The 24,509-nt window shown below is 34.2% G+C and overlaps 1 protein-coding gene across 5 annotated transcripts; it reads right to left on the reverse strand.

Annotated features, from left to right (window-relative positions):
* Nucleotides 1–4,215: 4,215 nt before the first annotated feature.
* Nucleotides 4,216–22,577, reverse strand: LOC100817814 (uncharacterized). Of its 5 annotated transcripts, none has more exons than XM_006589188.4 (22): nucleotides 21,746–22,577; nucleotides 19,864–19,926; nucleotides 17,884–17,983; nucleotides 17,643–17,784; nucleotides 17,422–17,524; nucleotides 17,266–17,346; nucleotides 17,102–17,161; nucleotides 16,876–16,980; nucleotides 16,605–16,715; nucleotides 12,921–12,962; nucleotides 12,401–12,514; nucleotides 12,139–12,323; nucleotides 10,293–10,582; nucleotides 10,087–10,202; nucleotides 9,904–9,946; nucleotides 9,727–9,818; nucleotides 9,257–9,305; nucleotides 8,080–8,150; nucleotides 7,825–7,944; nucleotides 6,892–6,989; nucleotides 5,335–5,383; nucleotides 4,216–4,643 (listed from the first exon to the last, which is right to left on the reverse strand). In XM_006589188.4, exons 1-22 carry the CDS (start codon nucleotides 21,914–21,916, stop codon nucleotides 4,599–4,601), a joined length of 2,250 nt encoding a protein of 749 aa, XP_006589251.1. In that variant the 5' UTR covers nucleotides 21,917–22,577; the 3' UTR covers nucleotides 4,216–4,598. The 5 variants fall into 5 exon arrangements, 4 of the variants coding, with proteins under 4 accessions (XP_006589251.1, XP_006589250.1, XP_040861729.1 ...); XM_006589187.4 differs by having other exon boundaries at nucleotides 10,087–10,208; nucleotides 21,746–22,575; XM_041005795.1 differs by having other exon boundaries at nucleotides 4,216–4,640; nucleotides 10,087–10,208; nucleotides 17,266–17,328; nucleotides 21,746–22,574.
* Nucleotides 22,578–24,509: the final 1,932 nt, after the last annotated feature.

Below are 24,509 nucleotides of genomic sequence, written 5' to 3' on the forward strand. Positions count from 1 at the left end.
TTGAAAGATTTTATACCCTTATACTTTATCATCCCAATAGAATTTGGCAATTTGCTTATCATTCTCTCAATTTGTTCACTAAGGAAAATAGGTAGAGAAGCATCCCATAATTCATCTCTCAAACCTCAAATTAATTGTTGTAAATATTTTAAAAAAAATGCTTACATTTCAAGCAGGTTTTGGGACATTGTATTGTTTAAAGATATATTTAATTTATTGATTCGCAAAACAATATATAAAGGAGATTATACTGTACATCAACATTGTCCATGGTTAAAAGATTTAAAAGGATATTAAAGTTGATAAAGATAAACTATTCTTTCCATTCACAAATAAATTATGAGACCAAAAAAAAGTTGTTTGGCATGCTTTTGTGATACAGAAAAGTTTCGGCCGTTGTCCACTTGCAGTTGAAGAGGAGTGATCTGTTCTTCATAATCAAAGAAGGAAAGGTGATATTGTAGTTTTCTTTTATTGGATAGTTCCCATCATATATGACGAAAAAAAACATGTGCCCAAAAAGGCAATTCTAAGGCTTTATTTGAAAACTAATCCTAGGCTGCGCATTATGATGCACTTTGAGAAAAACTATTAGATTGGATTGGGTCTATCTTATGATTCATATGTGTCATCAATTAATAACTTTGATAAGAAAAAGTTGTAAGATAGAATCATAAGTTTAGAATATATAAAAAATTATACACTAAAATTATAAAAAAAAATTATATTATCTTTTGATCACAACTTATATTATGTATGATAAATTCATTTTTTTATGATAATTATTTTAAAAATTATATTAATGGTAAATTATGATTAAACAATAGTGTAAAAGTATTTTACATAATCAGAGTGTATGACCATTAAACTCTAAAAAAATAAAAAATAAATCATAAGTTTAGATGTGATTATGTGAACAGTAATCTTGAGAAACCCGGTTCATTTGCACTATATTAGAACTGTTTTCTTGAGTTATAATTTGGCATGGTTTTACATTTTTATACTATTATTCTCATCCTATTAAAACATTGATTTTGCATGAATTTTCTACACCCCTCAACCAATTAAGTGCTTATAGAGAAATAACCAAATTTTGTAACTTCTTGAAGTAGTTTTTAAAGAAAAATATTTTTCTCTACAAAAGAGCTTTCCAAACACTAAAGATTTAGTTTTCTGAATGAATCTGATCAGTATGAGTATAAGGCCTTGAACTTATAAATCTTAAAACCCTGAAGTTATTCAATAGGTTACTTGATATTTTACTGTGCATGTCTTTGCTTTGTTATGTGCTACTCTCATGGGATCAGCGCACACCAAAATGTCTGTTGAGAATATTTGTAAAGGGGCACTCTGAGGGGGTAGGATGTAAAAGTTAAGCAAATTTCTCAGAGACTGAAAATTTGTTGGTCCATCTTAACCATATGTCAAACCACCGGGCCAAGGGCCAAATTGGCCTATTATAAATCATTAGATATATATAAAATTACAAAAGAAAATTTTAAAATAATAAATAATAAAAATTACTAAGTCAAATAAGCTCGACTTTTTAAAAAATTATACTATATTAGTGTGGCCTAGTCCATCAAACCAAGTTGGCAAAATTGTTTAAATCTAAAAGGGAGCAATTAGTGGTCCTACCACCTTTGCTATTAGTCCCTACCAACATTCAAAATTTCCAAAAATACTCTTCCCCACTTTGTATAACAAAAACACACTTATGTTATACTAATAGGGGTGCAAAAAACATTGTGCAACAGAAGTACAATTCCATTGCACAATACACAATAAAATTACAAATTTTGTGATTCCATTTTGTTACATAATTTGTAGCATGACAAAATTGTGATTCTATCGTGTTGTAAAGTCTATAACACAACAAAAATTGCACAACAAAATCATGATTCCGTTGGAATAACAAACACACAAAAAAATAGTGCAATGTAGAGAACTTCGCGAAGCAAGGAAAGAAGAAAGGAAGAAAGGTTGGTGGAGAAGGGTGGGTGCTAATAAGGGAGTTAAGGAGGGAAGGTGATAAATGCAAAATTTGAGTTAATTTGATAGTCAATTTTGGCTAAGAATGATTACAATTTCTTCACTTTACTATTATTTTTAATGAAATAATAAAGAAATTAATATCTATGTTATTTTTTATCAGCAAAAGTCAAAAGAAAAATATTTCAAGTGTTTTAGAGGAAAATTGATGTAAAAAATGAAAGAAAAAACCTTAAAGAAAAGTTGGAAGAATTGGACAGCTCGTTTAACGCACAAGACCAGCTCAGTGTGTGTACTCGCTTAACAACCAGCTCACGCTTAGCGCGAAAAAGACCCACGAGAAAGCCCAAGGCCACGCTTAGCGCGAACATCACGCTAAGCACGTGATTAAACCGTCATTCTCACTAAGCCTAGGAGTGTCCGCTCAGCGCAAAGTCAGCGTGAAGCTCAGCGCAAAGTCAACATGAAAAGTAAGCTACCTTAAGCCTATAAAAGGAGTAGGAAACGGAAGGAAAAGACACACCGAGTCTCAGAGCTCTCTAGTGAAGAAATCCAAAGCCTAGACACCTCTAATAAGGGAGACTCTCCTTCTTTAGTCATTCTTCCCTTCCTTTCTTCTAGTCATCCAATCCCTTCTTTCATCCATATTAACCTTTGAATTGTAAAGTCTCTCATGGCTATGAGAGGCTAAACCCCAATTGTTGGGAGTCTGGCAGGTCAACTCTTGTAATGTAACCTTTTCTATTATCTATTTAATGTAATTATGTTTCTATTACTCTTCTTTGTGCTTCTTTGCTTATTATGGGTTGATCATCCATATAATATTTAGGGGATAATGCATTAAAAATGGTTATTTTCTAAAGAACTGGTGAAGGGTATCTAAATGAAATCATTGTTAAAAATAGATTGATATTCATTTAGCCTATTTCATACATCTTTGATCTTAATGTGATTTATTATTTTTATCTTTACAAAGAAATTTGAGAGAAAAAAATAAATAAATTAGACTTTTCATGCATGAAACCAAAAATAGAGTGTCCAAATAAATGTAGGTGAAAACAGAGATTTCATTAGATAGGAAAAATCATCAATATTACATCACAAGTAATTTTGACATCTTAGGCCCCAACATAATCACATTATGAATTCATCATTTAAATTATTGTTTATTTTTCTTGCTACCTTTTTCTTTTACCCTCAAATTTCACACTTACAATTCTTTATTTCTTCTACTTCTAATTGTTCAATAATTGGGTGTGTATCACTTTAACTACAACCAAGATCAAAGTCTCTGTGGATTCGACACTCGAACTTCCAAGTCTTTTACTACATAAAACAAATTGATACACTTCCCAACAAATTAACAAGAGTATTTGGTCTTTTCGCATATATGATAGGAGCCAACAATTGTGAAGGGAGCAATTTTAATTCCCAATCTAAAATATAAGATCCCAATCCAGTCTTATTTATAAGGTCAAACTCTATATACCCACCACTAGAAAAACTGCAGTGCAATTACCTAGAGTTTTGCTGGTTTCCAGTCCTAAACAATTATAACCATCATGCTATATTGGTACATCAAACAACTCGCATACAATCAGAAACCACCCCACTGTATATATAGGACTTTAGGTGGGGAAGGAAGGACTGCAGTTATACCAATGTGGTTTCTAAAATTTTGCACAAACTATTGAAGAATTTGTGAATAGTCTATGCTTCGAATTGTTTTCCCAGCCTGAAAATAGGAGTCAAAAAGTTTTCCCTTTTCTAAGTTTTAATTTAATTTTTTTCTTAATATCTCTCGCTTTCACAACATGGCTAGAAATTTCAAACTAATTCAAGAATGACGCACTAATGGAGGATTTGTGCTGTTAAATATCCAAATCTTAATATTTTATTACTTTCCTATTTATGATGATACAAGTGTTTATTATATTGGATTATCCTTGAAAAAGACTAAGTTTCATCAAATAATTCAAGCCTACAAAGACTAAAATTTGAAAGAAGTTTCCAAATCTTTAATTATGGTTGAGGATATTAGAAAATGATTTTATCAAAGATATTCGTTCCAAATGCAAATAGCCTATCTGCAATGCCATCATGTACAGAAAATAATATTGTTTTAAAACACCCTAACACCCCTTGGACAAAGTAACCAATTTATTTGTTTAAAATAAACACATGACCATTTGACCATTGACATAGGGGACATGTTCCGCGAAATTCAAACGACAACTATATCATTTTCCTCTGAACCATTTTAGTTAATGAAAGTGGGCGGACATAGCATGTGAATACATGCACATTGCAAAAGGGCCCACCCAAAGAGATGCACAAAATGACAAGAGCAACATGCAGTACAACAATGGACTTACATGGCAAGGAAAAGAGCTAAAAAAGAATTGCTAAATATTGAAAAAGAAAAAGAAGAAAAAAATGATTGCATAAATTCACAATTACAGCTCAAGCTAATTCTGCCCTATTATAGAATATGAAAAGGAGCAAAATTTAGGTAGCACACAACAACTCCCAATCCCCATCTCGGTCCGCACTTTCCACGCACAGCAGAGATTTTCTGCCAAGCACCTGACATTCCCTCTCAACTGTTAAAAGAATAATCCCTTTTTCTTTACTCTCCTTTTCCCAGGCTGCTGAATCAGAAAAATCAGAAGAAACCTTTCATTATATACTATTCACAGCTGGCTCACGATATTCTTCTCTAAAAAGTAAAAACAAATGAAAAAGGGCGGAAAAAAACAGAATTAAACAAAATACATGAACAACAAATGAAGTTAAGTAATATTCTTTCTGACTTTTCAATACAATTATAAGAATTGAAGCAATAAGTTAAAGACTAAAGGACAGGTTAGAATCATGACCTTATAAATATCAGTTGACTTCAAATCAAGGGAACTAAAGGAATCTAATTAAACAATCCCATACTACCCAAGCAGGGAACATATGCAATCAATGCTAGTTATTTCTAGTTTCTACATAAGTAACAGTAGAGTTCATCGTTAACAATGAGGGCTAAACTAAACAAATTTTATGATGTAGGAAAACTGATGCTCTACCTTTATACATCTCTTTTTTTCCTTTTTTTGGTTTATCATGCGTAGGTAAGTGCATGGGCACATGCCACAGTTGAGCAAGAAAAACAAATTTTTAAGTGTTTATAACATGACACACCAAAAAAACATTTTTTTTTTGGATAAGGCTTTGTTGTTGTTATAACATGACACACCAAGCAAACAGAAGGCCAAATGGAAATTTTCTAGCATATAAACTACGACATTTATATTAATCAGTAGTACATAAAGTAAGGAGAAAATTTATATATACCCTCCTCCGGATGAATAATCTCAAAGTGAGCACAATAGTGTCTCTAGCACTGCAAAAGGAGAACCACAAATATTATTAAAAGCAGAAGACAAAACAGAAAAAACATTCAGAAATAGACAAATCACAAACAAGATTACAAATTGCAATTTACAACCATTTGAAAACCTGGCATGAGATACTTCTCTTGCTTAAAGAGATAATTCTCTGTTTTACATAGAGATTAAAGAATAATGATTCCAAATGCATAGTAAGCAAATTAATAGTAACACATTACAAGTTTGTTCACTTGTCTAGTTCTCTTTCTCCATACTAATTATCTTTACAACTTGAGGTTCCACAAAGTTGACACTGGGGAGTAGGGATCTGAACAGTAATTAAAAAAGAAATAGATTTTTTCTAATATTATAAAGAATTTCTTCACCATTTGTTTGCAGAAAAAAATAAACTATGGCATCCTCAGCAAAATATGTATTTCCTTTGTTATCCAAAACGAACAGAAGCAAGAGCTAAAATTATTACTTCTCAGAATTGCAATGAACTTTGGGTGACAAAGATTACCAAATACACAAGTATATTATTACGAAAGAAAACATTAAAATTCTGCTCAAGGTCTGTATTACATTTAAAGATTGATGCAGAAGTTACCACAAACAAGAAGGCACAAAAGCATATTGGCTACTGAATATGAAGTCTCATTTATCAAACACCAAGGACGCCAAAGGCCCATTCGGCTTCCCTTCTATCCAACAGATGCTTAAGAGAGAGAATGGAGATTGGACTTTCTAGTGTTTTCAAAAGGGTTCAAAATTTTGAAGTATTAGGTCAGCTTAAGCTTATAAATTAGGTCTCTCGTGAAGTCAATCCAGATATATGTATTAGTATTACTCAGTTGCCAATTAGAGTAAAAATCCAACTGCATAGAATTCCTCCAAAAAATTATTCCATATCCATAAACATATCAATAAATGTTGAGAATCAGAAATATTTAATGTATAGATTTATCAGGATTTGATTTATAGGAAACATATCGGATTTAGAGGAAACTGAATATCCTCTCATTATCAGTATTTATTATAATGACCACTATATAGTAGAGCATCCGCTGTGTACTCCGATACAGTTTCAGTCTATTATCCCTCTACATTTTCTCTCATTTTACAGATATATGTATTATTACTCAATTGCCAATTAGAGTAAAAATCCAACTGCATCTAAGAATTCCTCCAAAAAATTATTCCATATCCATAAACATATCAATAAAAAAAAGGAAAAGGTTTCCGTATAATATGATCACTTCTCATTAGCAGATAACGAAGCACAGCAAGCTAGATGGTGAAATCTCCTGAGGGGATTTAGCATTACAGTCAATGCTGAAATAAATGCACACATGAAACATTGGGCAAGTCTCTCATGTCATGTGACTCATGTCAACCCATATCTAAATATTATTACTTAATTAGAGTAAAAACACAACTGCATCTAAGAATTCCTCCAAAAATTATTCCATATCCATAAACATACATTCATACGAAACAAAGCAACTATGAGACTACTTACCCACTGAAATCTGTGTTGTTTTCTGCTTTTAAAAGGTGTTCAGCACCACTGGAACCAATTATAATAAACTCTGAAGTATGTCCATATGGAATCATAACCTACAGAAGTAAATGCAGAAGGGATATCTAAAAATTAGCTAACCACTCAAGATCAAGTCTTCTAAATACACAACAGTTTTCAAAGTATCTTAGGGAATGCTGCTAGCAACAATGTTGATTAACTTTCATTAAATATAATGTCTCAACTCTCAACAGTTATTTCCTTTTAAAATAATTAACAAACTCTGTCATCAAGAAATAAATAAGGTAAAAAATTATCTATTGTCAACTTCACGAACTCTTTTAGGCTTTTATTGATATCTATCTGGAGAGATAACTCTAAACAAAGGTCAGAAAGTTCAACAGACAATCACAAATTCAGAAATATCATACTTCTTAGAACTTCAATTAATTATTTAATAGAAGCTCTATTATAGAGAAATAAACAGGGAACAAAAATGATCTGATTGTCAAATTCATGAGCTCTTTTTTGGTTTCCATCATACCTATCTGGTGAGATAACTCAGTTCATCCAACACAAGTACATAACCCAGAAAGTCTGTAATTATAACTCAGTTCATCACACAATCACATATTTTCCAATATAATGCTTCTTACAACTTCACAGACAGTCTGTAATTATAATCTGACAACATTCTTCTAGATAGCTAATATATATCCTCAGACAAACCCAATTGCCATGAGATTCAACATGCTGTGTTGCTTTCACAACATTATGATTATTACTCTCAAACATCAAGCCATACTGTCAGAAAGTTTCTCCAAAGATTTGCCTATATTTCATTAAAGAATTTTACTTCATTTCCTGGAATGATGAATCAATGATAAATTAGCCAAATATCCATACAGAATATAAAAGAATAAAACATCTTACAGTGGTGGACGGTGAAAATTTTTCTGTGATTACAAATCCATTTGGTCCACTGCATTTGATACTATAACCTTCCCTCTTAATGGTCAATGTCGCTGGTTCCCATATATCAAGATATCCAGTCTGTAATATCAAGCCAAAAATATTTATAAAACTGTTAGGAGTTCTTCATAAAGAAGACTAATAGGTAAAATAATATTGACACCAACATTCGAAGGAAATTCATAACAATTAAGAAAACTACTTTCATTGAATTACCGAAAGAGAAACTCTATATGAAGCATGTCCACTATTAAAAGCCTTCTCTATGTGGTTCTGCATTTCGGGATCTGAGAACAAATAACAAAAGAGAATAACTCAATAAACTATTTTAGGACTCATCAAATTTTGCAGCACTAAATAGGAAGGTAAAAAGGGAGACAAAAGAAAACTCGTATTACAGTTGAAATCAAGACGTGTATGACACATCCAAAGCAGATAGATCAGTTCAGATTAGATCGATTTTAACTTCTCTCTTGGGATGAAATCTTATCCTCCTTGTTTCTAATATCTTTTGCTCTAATAAACATTTCTATCATTAAATTTACTTTTGATAACTTCAGCTCAATGAATGCACAAATTTTGAAATTATATCTGTCTTTTTTATACATATTTGTCTTAAATACAAATAAACTAATAAGACACACTCTCCATTTAAAATTGTCCAACAACCATAATGGTACAATACCCCTTTCCAAGAACAACTGATGTTGTATAAGGTGTGAATTAGAAAACTAAACTTCATATTGAAGATGTCAGAACACCAAGGACATGTTTGGATGAGGGATTTAGGACAGAAAGGGAAGACTTGAGGTTAGCCTTTCCCTTGTTTGGGAGTCTTCTAAAAGGAGGGAAAGGGAATGAAGACTTTTTATAACCCTCCCTTACATGCTTTAATTACTTCTCCCAAGTCATACATGGGTGCATATTGGATTAATTTCGTTAGTTTTTTTAGAAGAACGATACAATCATCTAAATTTAACTAACTCTTCATTTCCTCTTACTTGTACATTGTTAACATTCAAAACAGGGTAAAGGTTTACCATTCATTTCCTTTAGCTTACCCTTCCTTCTCTCTTGATCCCTTCCCCTTCCTTCCTAACTCTAAAACATACCCTTACTCTTTTATAATTGCTTTGGCAGGGTAAAAATAACAATTTCTTTCTCACAAGTCACAACAACCATCATTCCCTTTTATATATTTTTTTCCATTTTCTAAAACACATGACAAATGATAGGAGCTTAATCACAAAAAGACTTCAGTAAATTACCCTAATGCACAACACTTCACTGTAAAACTCACCACAAACTTGCAATCCCCTTACTGTAAATCATTCAAGTTACACAGAAGGAAGAAACAACCGAACTTCAGAAATATTAAGATATAGATACTCACCACAAGCAATCTTTTTATTATCATTGGCAAAAACCTTCACAGGTTCTCCCTATAATCACAGAGAATGCATGAGATACAGTGTAAAAAAAGACTAGACATCCATTAGCAGAAAATTAAACGCTGTCTAACTCAATTTACAAAATACACATTCATGAACTGTTTTAGCTTCCCACTTCAGAAGTTACTTGTTAAGCATAATGCACTATAGTGCAATCAAAGCTCAAACCCTGCCCCCAGTATACCCAAATCCACTGAATGATCAATGAAGATTACAAGTAGTAGTTGCTTATTTCCACCATAGATCTATTTGAAATTCTTAATTCCTTGTTGGGTTGCACAAGTGACTTTTTGGGATAAGTTGCATATCAGGCAAATCCCGTAACATAATAAATACAAGCCCCACTATAACAATTCACTCATTTTTGGCATACATATGTAAGACTGCCATTATAGTAAGATGAAAAAAGTACCTTGCGCTTCCTGTTATCCAGAGGTTGGACTTCAATGGCAAGTAATGTACCAACATCATCAGCATTGACAAGATAGATTGGTTGCTTTGCCCCTGTATTTTGGACAAATCATGACTGAGTTCATCACAATACCAGAAGAAAGGGAGAACATAATCTTACGCAGAAATATAACAATACCATCAATATAATTAAAGGAACCGTCTTCCAAATGCCGAATCCACTGGTATTCCGACAAGAAGGGACACAAGGTAATGTCAAATGTTTAGGAAAGATATCAAACATTACCATATAATGAAAAACTCTTTTAAGTACATAAAGCAAGAAGAAACAAGTTCCAAATTATACACAAATAAAATGCACCTCAAAATTACAACTAGTAGTGCCATTGATGGAGTATCCGCCTGCCTTAAGTTCCCTTCCAGGAAAGGCTTCTCCTGAAATTTGGAGACCCTCTATAGCCGGCAATGGATCTTCATCTGCAGCTGCATCATGATTTATTCAATTTGGAATAGCCAACAGCAAGGCTCTGAATGTATAGTAAAGCTCAAAAGGTGATTAATTCTTACCCTCAGAAAATGAAGAAGAAGGTTCTTCAAGAACTGCTGGTAAATAAGGAGAATATGAAGAACTGGGATCATCAACAGTGGTTGTATAAGGAGGGTTGCCAGAACTCCAGTTAGCAGATGTTTCTCTCATACTATGTGTTCCATCTCCATCAGGATCATCAACTTCATTGTTGCTCACGGGGACACGAAATGTGACCTGTTTGTTAGTCACTTCGTCTCCATAATGAGCAGGACGAGTATCACCCTGAGTAACTACCAGGTGGGTGGATGCATCATGGGCTGATGAATTCCTGTGAAATGAAATGGCCAATATATTTTAGCAAAGATGTCATTTTCCAACAGCCCAAAGAAAGTCAAATTTTATCACACTGTTACATGAATAGTTGAAATAGCACAACTAAAAAATTCACACTTCCAGCCTCCTGGTGGTGAAACACTAGAAGTTAGTTCGACTTAAGGAACTGATGACATAGCAAAGATAAATGGAAAGAGAGGGGAATCATATAAATTAGCATTTATAATTTATTAAAAGACTTGCCAATAGGAAAATTGTAAGAGACAAAAACCAAGAGAGAATTTCTATTTTAATCAACAAATTTTAACAAGCTGTGAGTGACCACATGGATTCCAGGTTATATGAAATAAGCCAAGGTAGATAACCAAGTTTATCACAAGCCAACAACCAAGCAGGAATTCATTTTATCTATATTGGAACACCCATGCAATCAGAACAATATCCCTTCCTGAGGCACCCATTGCTATTGAAAATCAGTATCACTCAAGCAACCTGTTCTGGAGTAGTTTTACTCCAACAGGCAACAAAAATTATCAATAATAGGAACTGAGCTAACAAACCCTACATGTAAGACTTAAGGGGAAAAAATTATCTAAGCCTGCATGTAAGACTTCAGAAAAACTTCTACCTAAGCCAATTAGAAACCTAGAGCCAATTATACACTACAATGATCTACTAATATTAGAGCAGCATTATGAACCATTATATGCTGGCAATTGGCAACATTGCAGAAGACAAGATTAAATTTCCTACTTTATAGTCTATGACTGAGGACAGCTAAATGCACATATCAACCACCGTCCCAGGGACAGCTACATGTCATGCAGAAAGCTTCATTCAAGTACCCCAATAATACCTGTCCAGAATTTGGTCTGGGCCTAATAAACCCTAAAAACTGGCTCATGAAGTGAGAATTGTCTAAGCCTTAATAGCAATATCTCAACACAAACACCTCACGCCTAGGATTGGACATCTAGAGAGTAGAGATTGTAGAACTGTTTTTTTTATATTGCACTAGGAAAACTGTGAGTCCAAGTAGAATTTTATATTAGAACACCTAAGCTCTAATACCATCTTGAATTTGAGTTAGCCCTGACTTAATCCCAAAAACTAGCTCATGAGGTGAGGATTGTCCAAGCCTATGTAAGCTCTACTTTGACCATATATACAGTTGATGTGAGATCTCACCAATCTGCATACCACAAGTTTCCTTTTCTAAGACAGATATTTCAAGGATAACAATAGGAAATCTAGTCAACCTTTATATTCACTGATAATATCATTGGTTTAGATAACGATGGAGCCATTAAAAATGTATGCCATATTATGGAACAGCTTAAAAAGACAAGTCTCCATTTTTCAATAATAAGATCTCTCATCTGCTAGGAATAGTGCCAAACAGATTGCCTAGAAAGAATAGACTATCCACTTCAGTCCAATGGAAGGGAACAACATTGCATGCATCAGGACCACTTTAACAAAAATTCCATGAAAACAGAACCCACCAATACATTCAGTTCACAGTAGCAGTCTCCATTTGACCAGGCTCACCTGCTTGCAAGAGGTGAAAATCTACCCAAATCATCAGTATCAACACTTGTTGCCACACCACCACTCAAGCCATTCTGGTTGCGACCCAATAGACCCCAATCAGTGCCTGCCTGAGCATCAACAGAGACCTGAGGCTTTACTTGAGAGTACATATGCTGAGGTACCAGTTCAAGGCCATTTTTATTCTGATAAAAAATGCAACTATTTAGAATTTTATTTAAGCATATCAAGGAAAAGGGACAAAATCACGATATGAACATACTGAAGTTGCCAAAGGTGCACCAATCGAGTGAGGTTGTGATTGTGTGGCAACATTAGCGTGGTTCGTATCTGAACGCCAAGGTGTCAATTGATATTGTGACTCCTTTAGCTTTGACTGTAACAAAGAACAAATATAAACCAATAAAATCAATTCCTCTAGCAGAAAGGGAAAGTAGGCATTCCAAAATTTCAACAATATCTACTATCTAGTCCAACTAAACTTAAGAACTAATTCTATTGAATTATCAACAAATCAAAAAGAGAAGGGTTTGTGTATCACTAGAGGATATAATCATAGATTAATAGTAGAGTTTAACATCAGGGTATGGCCTGGCTGTGGTTCCTAACCAGACTCCATTTAGTCTGTATTGGAACCAGAGTAAGGGCAATTATATAGCTGTACCTTAGTACCTCTGGTACTCAATTTATTTATTAATATATATATATATATTATGTTTGCTGAAAAAAAAAATAATAGTGCATACAGGAATACAAAGCACACAAGTATCCACCCAACATACCTCAGTGAGAAGAAGTTTTTCCTGTAAATGTTTAAACAAAACCTGCCAACAAAAAGAATTCACTGTGAGTTCAAGATGACCAAGATCCTAGAATTTGGAAGTAAACAGACAAAGAGACAATTATTGGTATTGTCATATGACCTTTTATACAGAGATTCAAATTCAACAGACTTTTCCGAGTCTGATATCAAGAAACTGCTTGGGAAATGGGAGGTGCACAATTTAAACTTTCTCACTCCCAACCACAAAAAATGGAATAGAAAGCAAATGCAACAACAATAATAACCTTATCCCACTATGTGAGGGCAACTATATAAATCACACACATTGGGTTCAACTAAAAATCAAATTCGTAGGGATATCTTAGAATTTGGGCATTGGGCCTAACTCAAGACCACAAAACCGGCTTGTAGGATCTCAACCAAGAGCCAACGTCTCAGTGGCTCCACACTATAAAGCTTCATGCAGTCTTTCTGATCAGCCCCTCTTTAGGTAGCCCTTTCAAAGACAATGCGGACTAGGGATGACCACAACTACAGCGGCTTTCCAACACACACCCCTCACACCCAAGGCTATGTGGGCCTGGAGCATGGCTATGTAAGTCACCCCACAATGGATCAAGGATAGGCATTTATATAATAAAGGAGAGGACAAAATGTGAGGAATTATTTCTTATTGATTGTAATTCTCTGTACATATAGATTTAGCCTAGTCTAAGGTACAACAGTGGAAATAGATGTCCATAATAGACAGAAATTATGACTGATTCCTGCCTAATCTGCATGTTCCACACATTACTCACTATCCTAAAATAGTACAGCATTAACTACATAATTATCTATTAGGAGATCCTACAGAATCTGGGTGATTCCCAGGTATCTTTCAACAATATCATTCACCATAAGATCCTTTCTAATAATTTCTTCCAATTTCTTTGTCAATCTCCCTCTACCCCTTTTACATAGGGTTAAGAACAATGTGATCTACTCTCCACTGAAGCTTCTAGTGGTCTTCTTTTCATGTGCCCAAACCACTTTAACGGATTTTCTATCTTAAGATACTTATTTCTTCTACTCCCATAGTCCCATTTTTTTTTCTCATCCCTTTAAAGTCCAACATTCATTCGCATAGAATATAGTTGATCATATAATAGTAATATGATAAAACTTTTCTTTGGGCTTGATAGGTACATTTAGGTGTTGTATAACTTATAGTGTCTTTCTCAGTTTTAACCACCAAGTTTTGGTCATTAATTTCCCCATCATTTTTTAATATTAATCTCAGATACTTATACTCATACTCAGAAGATTCAAATACATTTGCAAAAACTTATTCATTTCATCAAGATAGGGAAGATTCAAACAAACAGCTCCTAGTAAAATACAAGCACTTTTTATGCTAATTATGAATGACATGTCAAGATATCTTAAGGGGGGAAAAACATATCAAGCACGGACTTGAGAACAGTAAAATTGAGGCTTAGAAATCAAAAGGGACATACAGGTTAGTATTATCTTATTCTGCAGAATGCAGTTGCACTTGAAAAATATATTTTTTCATAAAAACATCTGTTTTTTATATTCTATTTTAGTAATTTTCATCAATGTCTCTTGTATTTTAAGTAAATGATACCAGTGTCCTTTTTCTTGTAAAGAAACAACTAACAAAATCTTTCTTTTGATTTAGTTATGTGTATAAGCAGTGCTATTGATGGTGGATGGCAAACTATGGCAGCCAGCCGAAAATCTGCCATGTAAATATGGCAGATAGCATTGAAATTGAAGCATATGGCAGAAGCAAAGCATATATGTGTGCATGTGTGTATATAATTAAAGAAATAAAATTGCAAACGTCAAGAGAACAGAGGTCAAAGGCAAATAGGGGATAGGTTGAGGGTTGGCTGAGACAGAGACAAACAAGAGTGAGTTTGAGGGAGCTAGAGACAGGCAGACACCAGAGATCATAGTCCCCAGAGATCCCCATCATCAGTTACAATCATCGCTGGGTGGTTGCTAGAAGTGGGTGGTGAGGTCACTGGAAGCTTGCGGCATGTCCTTGAATGTTCGAGAGAGGATATGAGCTGTTTGGGTTGTCAGTTTTTAGACAGGTGGTCAGCTTTTTTAATGTTCTGAGGCCTGGATTGGTGGGGAGTTTAGATTTTTTTTAATTTTGGGCCTGTTTTGACCAGGGTTTTAGGGTTTTTAAAATTTAAAACTAGGCTTGGTCAGGTCAGAGCTCAGAATGCCCAAAACCTATCTTTTCTTTTTCCTCCTTATCAGATTTACACTGCTCAACTCTGTTCCATCATCTTCGTCTTCTTTTATTCTATCATTAAACAGGGCCACTGCTTCCACTATGACCACCATGGCCCGCCACACCACCACCATTCATTGGAGCCCGGTGAAAAATCTGTCATTGCAATCCACCATGGCCACTTTTTAACAACACTGCTTACAAGATGTCTGTTATTGGTACTTTTTTATAACACTGACTGATAATTGATAATTGGGTTTTAAAGTTTGAGTGTAGAAATTGTTTATTATATACTTTTTATGGTATAAAATTTTAAAATTAGTAGCATTATTAACTATATATTATATATGTTTTACAAATCTTTGAATTTTTTTTGTTACACCACAATCTTTGCTGCAGTGGACACTATCTTTTTGGGGGGTGACTATTTTGTAGCATGTTTTGCCATTGACAATTTTGGTTTCACACAGAAGCAAAACAGGTCTTCTTCCATTACCAGACAGAAAACAACCTCAGAAATTCTGGTATACCCTTTGATTCATAGTATGGCACCTGTGAGTTAGATTGAACCATGGGAATCACACTATGCTGATAGTAGTGCGTTATTCATAAAATGAATATAGACCTCCATAAATTTGATAACTGCTGTTATAAGCCCAAATAACCAATTTGAGCAACAGAATGTTGCCTGAATTTTGAAATGGGATGTTTTATGGTGTGACAATAAATTCTTTTATATGTCTACTCAGAACCAGTAAGCACCCAAATGGCAAAAGACATGATTATTGTGTTTAAATTATCGTGTTTCCTCTTCAAAAGCTTGATGCAGGTCACATCAGAGCCATTATGGTTAGAAAATGCTGTTGTCTATAAAATTTGAGCAAGTTTCAGTCAGGTTGTTAGAGATCGATTCAATCTGCACAGTGCCGCAACTCAAGTAGAATTGCATTATTTCAAATTTTAAGAGTTTCTCTTTAAATGCTTGAAACCAAAGATCATATGGCAGATTTAGTACTGGAAAATGCAACTCAACATGTGTATAATATCCATCAACATGTTATACCAAAAATCTATTCTATTTTACTAGGAGAATATCTGGTCCTCAAGTCTTGCATTATTCTGTTTCTCTAATTCAATAAACTTTTTTCTATTCATATATAATCCTATAAAGATTAAGAAGAAAACAAAGAGTCCAGCATAATATATTAAATAAAATGAGGAAAAGGCAAAGTGAAATTCATGGATATCTTAAACTACCCTTCATAGGTCTTATATCATGATAGTTTAGCTTCAAGGGTTTTTCTTCTTGGTAGCAACAGAGAGAGAGAGTCCAATTACATCCAGGTGCCATATTTGTAGGTTATACATGGAAGGGCTTATACAAGGGTAGCAGCCTTAATTATTTCAAAAAGGAAACATATCAAAGCTGACCTTGACATTGCTAACAATTGATTGTGCATCAGGAACAGGAGGCTGCAGGGAGTATTCTGCAAGAAGAGGCAGCAAAGATGAAACAAATGTTGATCTTTCTTGCTGTGCATCCTGACAAGAAAAAGAAAATGCAAAAACTTAAAAATTGATTCTGAAACACATAACAGAACAAGTTACTGTCCATGGAGACTCATTGAAAAAAACTTATAGCAACCATGCAAAATTTAACACACACCACACCAACAATGAGGAAAAAAGTAGGAAAAATAACCTGTAATGCATATGTAAGACGTATATTTTCTTCAATTATGTCTTGTCGGTATGATAAAGCTTTTGATGCAGCATCTACAAGGTCCTGTTGCTGCTGATCAAAGGCCTAGCAGCAATATTACAAATTATTTATTTGAGCAGAAGCTCAATCAAATAAAAGGAAAAGTGCAAAACATAAAAGATGCTTAAGGAATTTCACAAAGACTTTGACAAAATTTCATGCATACCAGACGCATATATGCAATGCGCTTTTCCAAGACATATTTTTCGTTGCGTATTTGTGCTTCCTGATATGAAAAAATTATCAGTCACCAAAATGGACATTGAGGCAAAATATACTCTAAAGATCTATGGATCACAGCTTAAAGCAAAACTATTTTACACCTTTTACCTTTACAGAATAATCAGAAAGATGTTTCCTTAATAGGATGATCTCTTCTTCATGTTCCCGAACCTTATTAATGGCCAGATCCTAAATAGATACACATATGACTCCAGAAATATCGAGCTCTTATTAAATATGAAATTTTAGAACTGAAGATAGTACCTGCTTCAATAAGCTATTATTATTATTATTCGTTTCAGCCCCTGGCATCAAACCTTGCCGAGGCGAATTAAATCGGGAATCAAGGACTCCTTCTAGTAGATGCCTATGACAAATACAGGATTCTAAAATTACACAACCCTTCTTTAACACTACTTACATATAGAATAAATATGAAATCACATGTAGCTCTAGCACGATAATTGATATTTGATATCACATACCTGCTTGGAGAGATTGACCTTGTAGATGGTGAAGACAACTGAGAGTAGCCAGTATTATCCATAGGCAACTGGTCGTTTGGCTGTACTCTCAATGTTCCATTTATTTGACTGTTCTCAGAATGGCCACCTGTATTGCTTCTGGCTGCATCCATTTGAAGTTTGTTATTGGTGGACAACTAGTTTACTGGTTAGATCGCTAGAAAAGAGGCCCTTGTAACACTGAGCTTATATACTCAATTACCTATAGATGGAGCTGATTGACGAGCTTCATAAGATCCGTGCTCCTGCTCCTTCCATTGAGCAACCAAATGTGATTTTTGATCCACTGAATCTTCGTGCCTCTGTTAAAAAGTGTAATTTGTAAATAGAGGTTTTAGTTGGAGGATGTAAATTGCTGTTTTTAAGAGCCTATTATACTCCTCTCAAATAATATTTCATCTTTTACTTAAAAAAGTTTCATTTTCCCATGTCATAAATCAGGGGAAGAGGATAAAATGCTCATCAAAGTGAATGGAGGATAAAGTTTTAAAAATATAAGTTCATGGAAAAGCATCGCTTATCAGAAATCTTGATTTTGCAGATGAAGCACACAATTGAATTCTTTCATCTGCTTCATGACATTACTGCATATGCAGGGAAATTAGAACTTCTTCAAATACAAGAACTATTCCCACATGGTAACAGTTTCTGCCCCTTCTTCATTGTTGCCCTGTTGGTGTACAACAATAATCATCTGAAGTCCACAAAGGCTCCAAAAATATCACTGCCCATCTAAATCTTGGGTCTATCTTAGGAATTGATTAGGATTTTAATGGTCATGTTACACATAAAATTCAAGCTAGGTGGATGAAATGTAAAAATGCTTCAGAGATTATACCTAACTTGGGCTCACAAACCACCTACCAAAGGAAAATTCTACCAAAGAGATATAAGACCAGCATTAGAGACGCCCTAACATAGTTAATTTTGAGCAGTGAAGCACCAACAAGACCAAAAATTAAAATAAGTGGTGTAACTGCAAAAAGAATGCCAATGTGGATCCATGGATGATGGATGAGTGGAGTGGACATATAAGAAAAGGTAAGAGTAGAAACAACTGTATCCAAGAGAATATTCCAACTTTCTCTTGGTTAGGATAAGGCCTTAATTAAGATCATAAGGTGATTAACTAATTATATAAATTTTCACTTTCAAAATTACTTGTTATTTGAACTGTGTATCCATAAAATTAGAATATTTCCCGGTATATGTTGAGGGATTGGGAAGCTTTAGTCCATTTAAGTTCCTTCTTTTTTTTTCCCTCTTTGTTTTTATGTCTTCTTTTACATTAAGGAGGATCACTTATAGGGCTAGCAATGAACCGAACCAACTCAAACATTGTTCGAAACTCAATTCAACAATTAAGTCATTGAACTTGGTTCATGAACCAAATGAGTTGAGCTTGAGTTAAACGTTGAACTTGTTAAATAAATGAGTTAAACTTTAGCTACTTATAGCTCGATTCAATTGGTTTATAAACCAACTCGATATATATACACACACACATTAAATAATATATTTTATATTATTAAATTGATATAATTATTTTTAATTAATTTTATTGTACACAATAAATGAATAAATAAATAAAAGTATGTAAAATAATTATAATTTTAAACCTAGTCAAGCTGAACCGAGCTGCTCACAAGTTTGAATTAAGTCGAGCTCAGGCCAAAAAGATTCATTTCGAACTCAAGTCGGGCTGCAAGCCAAGTCATTTCTTATCGAGTCGAGTGAGCTGATCCGAGCTCGGCTCAACTCAACTCATTTCTAGCCCTAACCATTTATCCTCCAAACTCCTTGTAATTATCTTCTGAGTTAATGAATTTATTTTTTTATCCAAAACACACATCTGCATGGAATGCACACTTATAATCTCCGTACTATTATTATGGTCCCATCCTCAAATCAAAATATAAGTAGTCCAAGATTGTCCTAGAATCTAGAACATGGACATTTGAAAATCAATTAGTGTCCTCAGTTCAGCTCAAAAAGGTTCCAGCTAGCAATTCCTACCTAAGTAAAAACAAATTCACATTCAAAGAGCAGAGAAACAGAAAGCAATTAGTACACAGCTAAGCAATCAAATGAATAGAAGAAGAAAGCCCGTATGATAACACAGACAGTACCAATAATAAATGTGGTAAATCAAGCAGATGCCATCACAGAATACAGAACTTACATATTTTTCCAGTTCCTGAATTTTGCTCAGAAGTTCAGACCTAAGCCGGCTATTCTCTTCTACCTGTCAAAAGAAGCATGTTGCATCATTAATACCCTATCTAACAAGGTATGACATGAAAGTAGCCACCATTTCATTTTACCAGTGTGAACCTACGACCGCAACAAGTAGGGATGAGCATGAAAGTATCACCCAACCAAAACCCAAAATTCCCAAGAGAAAAAGTAAGTATAGGGTCGAATCGGTTCGGTCCACGGGTTTAAAAAATAAAAATTTCAGTTTGAAGTGGTTACAAACGGTCAGATTCAGTTTTCACAAATGCATTCCATCAATACCCAAATCCAACCAAACAAACTAAAAGAGCCTAGATGATCTAATAGTTTAGACTTTGGACTACCTCTATGAAGCTGTCTTAGTTGCCTCTGTCAAGTGTCAAGTCACATCAAAATTTTGGAGAAAGCAAAAAAGCACATAATGAAGGACAGTGCATTCATGTAGTATTAGTATATTACAGTTCACAAATTCACCTTTTATTTACATTAATCTTTTCTTTTAATATATTTTGACTAAATAATCAAACTCATTTAACATTTTTACGGTGTAGTTGAGTGCATCTTTTGTCCTATATGGCTAATCTAATTTTACAATAAATATTAGAAATAGAAGCTACTCTCTCCTCTCTTCACCGTAGTGCTCTTCGTGAACTTTCCTTATTCCACCACCAATGGCACCAAGTCCACCATAGAAGCCTCTCCGACAAAAAATAACGTTGTAGATGGCAACCATGTGGGAACTGGAAAGCGTTCAATGAAAGTTTCCATCAAGTGAAGTTGCTGTTAGCAACCTCCATTCCACACTCTAAATCATGTTTCTCATTTTCTTCTTCTTTCTTTACTGTAAAATGAGATCTCGTCATCTACATGGAAGATATGAATCTCGTTGCGGTTGTGGCTGTACACTACTGTAACAAGGGCGCTGATACCTGCTCCATCTTACCAGTAATCCGATACAACCCACCCACATTACCCGTGACCCACACCATCCAAACCCAACAAAACCGAAGACTTGAACAGTCGGTTACGGATCAAATTATTTTTTCATCGGGTTTGAGAGGATTGGGTGCCTTTGGCCCTTACCCGACGATGCTCACCCCTAACCACAAGCAACAGTAACGTTCTCCTTTTAAGAGCAGAATAGAAGTTCAAACCCCATTGTGACAGCAATCAAACCACAAGAGAGGAAGAGAGAAAGAAACCAGAGACGACTGTGAGTGTATAACTCGGGCATAACTCTATTATTTAGAGTTGAAGAACAACCAGGTTTATATATCATATTATATAAATAAATACAACCAAGGTTTTGAAAAACGGTCTGAGCGTGATTAAAAAACAGTCTGTGCGTGATTACGGCTGCAATGTAATGGCTTCTGGGGCCCACAACGTTGTCTTTTAGGGTCATAGCTTTTGGGGTGTCTACAACCGCAACACAACCACAAATGTGGCTGCATCGACCACAATTGTCTACAATTTCCTGTGGTATCAAAGATCCCAACGAACCACATCCAACAACCATGACCGCTGCCACAATTTAAAACCTTGAATACCAATCAAACTCTATCCCTACTAATAATGCCTCGTGAACCCAAATCCAAGTATATTCGTTTTCGCTTTTCAATACATAAAAGATTGTCGGTAATAAAAACGCCAGGCAAGCACCACAACATACACACACAAATACACAATTAAATAAGTCATCATCTAAACATTGAAAATATGGACCGCGTGGCAACACAGGTTAATCAAAAAACCTAATACGAAAATAATGAACAAGCATCACCCAATGAATCATACTTATAACGAAGCACATGTTGAAGCCAAAGTACCTGTTGCTTAATAGTGGCCTCGGCAGCTTCAACAGCCTTCATGACCTGATACAAGTTATCATTGTTGTTAGAAGAGAGGTTAGATTGATCATGCTCGTGTTGCTGACCGTGCTGGTTGATATTCAAGCCCGAGAATTTCTCAGTCAATTTCCCATCGTGACCATTCTCCATCCCCTTCTTCTCCAATCAGTAATCACTCCCCCAAAAAAACCAAAGCAAAAAAAAAAAACTATAGGGAATCAAAATCACACTCCCAAATCAATCACCAAATACCATGAACCTACACAGATACCTAGGGTTACTTCTAAATCATAATCATAATCTTCAGAAGCCACTCACTACTGAACCACGAAACACTCCCACAACTGCACCTCCTCTTTCGTCAAAAAATGAAAAAGAATAAGAAAAAAAAAAGTGATTCTAAGCTGTCCACAACCGATTCCAGCCCTCGCAGACGGCAATCAGATTGAAATTGCTGCGGCATCAGAAATCTAGAGCGAGAAAACTGGGAATCGAGGTGAGGAAATCGAATGAAAGGAGGGTTTAAATTGGTATGGTAATTGGAAGGGAAGAAGGAATGGTAGACTTTGAAACCCTAAAGAGAAGAGAGAAACAGAAGAACAGGGGAAAAAAATTAAAAACAGAAGAAAACAAAAGAAGGGTGTGAAAGAAATGAAAGAAAGAGGAGAGTGATGAATGTGATGGTTATGAAATGAAGAAGGATAGAAACTAGAAGAAAACTTTGGTGTGGGTCTTCGGTCGTAGGATTCATTCATAGGATTGGTTTTCGTTTGGATTGGAAATTAGTTTTAGTTTTTGGTTTAACCAAAGGTTTGAGTTGGTCTTTTCCTCTCTTTGCAATATAAAATAAAATAAATATAATAATATTACAAAAGCCCAAAAAAAAAAATCTTAGAGCCCTTTCTTCGTATATGTTCTATTTGGCTGCTTAATAGATACATGCATCCATGAATTTGGCTCAACTCAATTGGTTCCTTCCTTTTCTTTTATTTTTTCTTCTCCTCGTGTGATTACATTTCCACTTCAATGATTTTTTTCCACAGATTAATAACATGGAAATTATATCATACTTCCTTTGGAGTGAAGTGCAATCCACGGCTTCAAGTTTTATCTCTTCGTTTTTTTATTTAAATGGTTACATTTTTTCGTGGTGATTTTGCCTGTTGCTTTTGATAATTGTTTCTGCGTGTGTGTATTGGTTGGCAAAACAATATTGGTGTGTTTGTTTTGCTATTATAAATTATAAGTTATTCATGATGTATGTGTATGAAACTTTTTAGGAATTGTATTTATTTTTCAGAATATTAGATCGTGATATTCAAAAAAATATTTTTTTTCTTGGGATTTTTTTTCTTGTTGGTTTTAGAGATCTTGTTCTTTGTTGCTTGGCCTTTAGATCAACGATGAGTTAAGCTACAAGTTAGTCATGTAATTTTTTAAAAAAAATATCTTTAATATTATTTGGGTTCGACAAGCTATGAAGATTCTTTTATAATTTAACGATCAAGAAATTTCTTGTGTTTTAGCACGTGATAAAGTGATCACTACATATATTCAAACATTTAAGTATGTTTTGGAGTTTAAAAACAGTAAAATAATTCAAAAATACAACATACTTTGAGGGTAAAAACCTTTTAGTATTTATGAACATCGATTGAGTGAAACATGTAAGTAGTGTTATCAGTTCACCTAATATCAAGTGAGTCCATGTCTATCGCTGATAAAGGGATGTCACCTTCGTATTGCAAGTAGGTAGTTGCTTGGAAGATCCAACAATAGATGTGCAAATTTAAAGTAACTTCAATTTGCAACTCTATTAGATGGAGTTGCTTGATTGAATTTTGGTAGGTCCTATATATCACGTTTATATATTATACTTTATAGTTATTTTTCATCTAATATGCATTTATATTAAAATGAGTCTTACTTATAATATTTTTCATTTTACACGTTATTTTCTTTGTCCTTGTTACACATTTTGATTTGTTATCTTCTTAATTGGTTTATTACTCTCTCTCATGCCACTTTCTTCTTCCTTGCCGTTTGATTTGGTCAATTGCTCTTTGTCGATGCACCTTTAGCATCAACAACCTCATTGTCCGCTTCCACCACTACTCTGCCACATTCACAACTTTTACATGGAGATTTCCTCGTTTTCTGTTTTGAAAACCTCAACATCAACACCACCCGTGTTGGTTTCGATAACCTCAAAATCAACCATACTAACAAGGTCTTCCTCAATGATGGTGACCTTATGCATATTTTTCCTTTAATTATGAGTTTCATTTCTTTTAGGCAACACATGTACAAAACCTTCTATGATTTTGGGTTTTTTCTTTTTTTAAAGTTACAAAGCTCTAAATCACGAGCAATTACTATTTTCACGTGAACTTAGACTTGTCTCATTATGTCAACTTCACCAACAACTTTGTAAAAACAAGATCTTGTTTTTAAGAATTGAGTGAGCATATGAAGGAATGTGTTTGTCATCCAAAATCAACATTGATAACCTTGGGACTTTCTCGTACATTATTCTTGAATATAATTAAATAATATAATATAATAAATATTTAAATTTAATTATGTTTTTAGTTCCTCAAATTTAACATATGTATATTTTTAATCTCCCATGTTCATTTTCTCTCATCACTTGTGAAATGTAATATTAATTAATTAATCAAACAATCCTTCAGAAATATAAGTGATTTGTCTCTTCTCTATATTATAACTTTTCCATTGCTAA

This window comes from Glycine max, chromosome 10 (genome assembly GCF_000004515.6).
Source record: "Glycine max cultivar Williams 82 chromosome 10, Glycine_max_v4.0, whole genome shotgun sequence".
Classification (NCBI taxonomy): domain Eukaryota; kingdom Viridiplantae; phylum Streptophyta; class Magnoliopsida; order Fabales; family Fabaceae; genus Glycine; species Glycine max.

What these genes read in the sequence shown, in the direction of transcription:
- LOC100817814 (XM_006589187.4), bottom strand. Translation starts at nt 21,916, where the DNA reads ATGGAGAATGGTCACGATGGGAAATTGACTGAGAAATTCTCGGGCTTG. An exon ending in TTTTCACCTCTTGCAAGCAG is followed by an intron (nt 10,583 to 12,138) that starts GTGAGCCTGGTC and finishes TTCATTTCACAG; the next exon opens with GAATTCATCAGCCCATGATG. An exon ending in CTACTAGTTGTAATTTTGAG is followed by an intron (nt 9,947 to 10,086) that starts GTGCATTTTATT and finishes TCGGAATACCAG; the next exon opens with TGGATTCGGCATTTGGAAGA.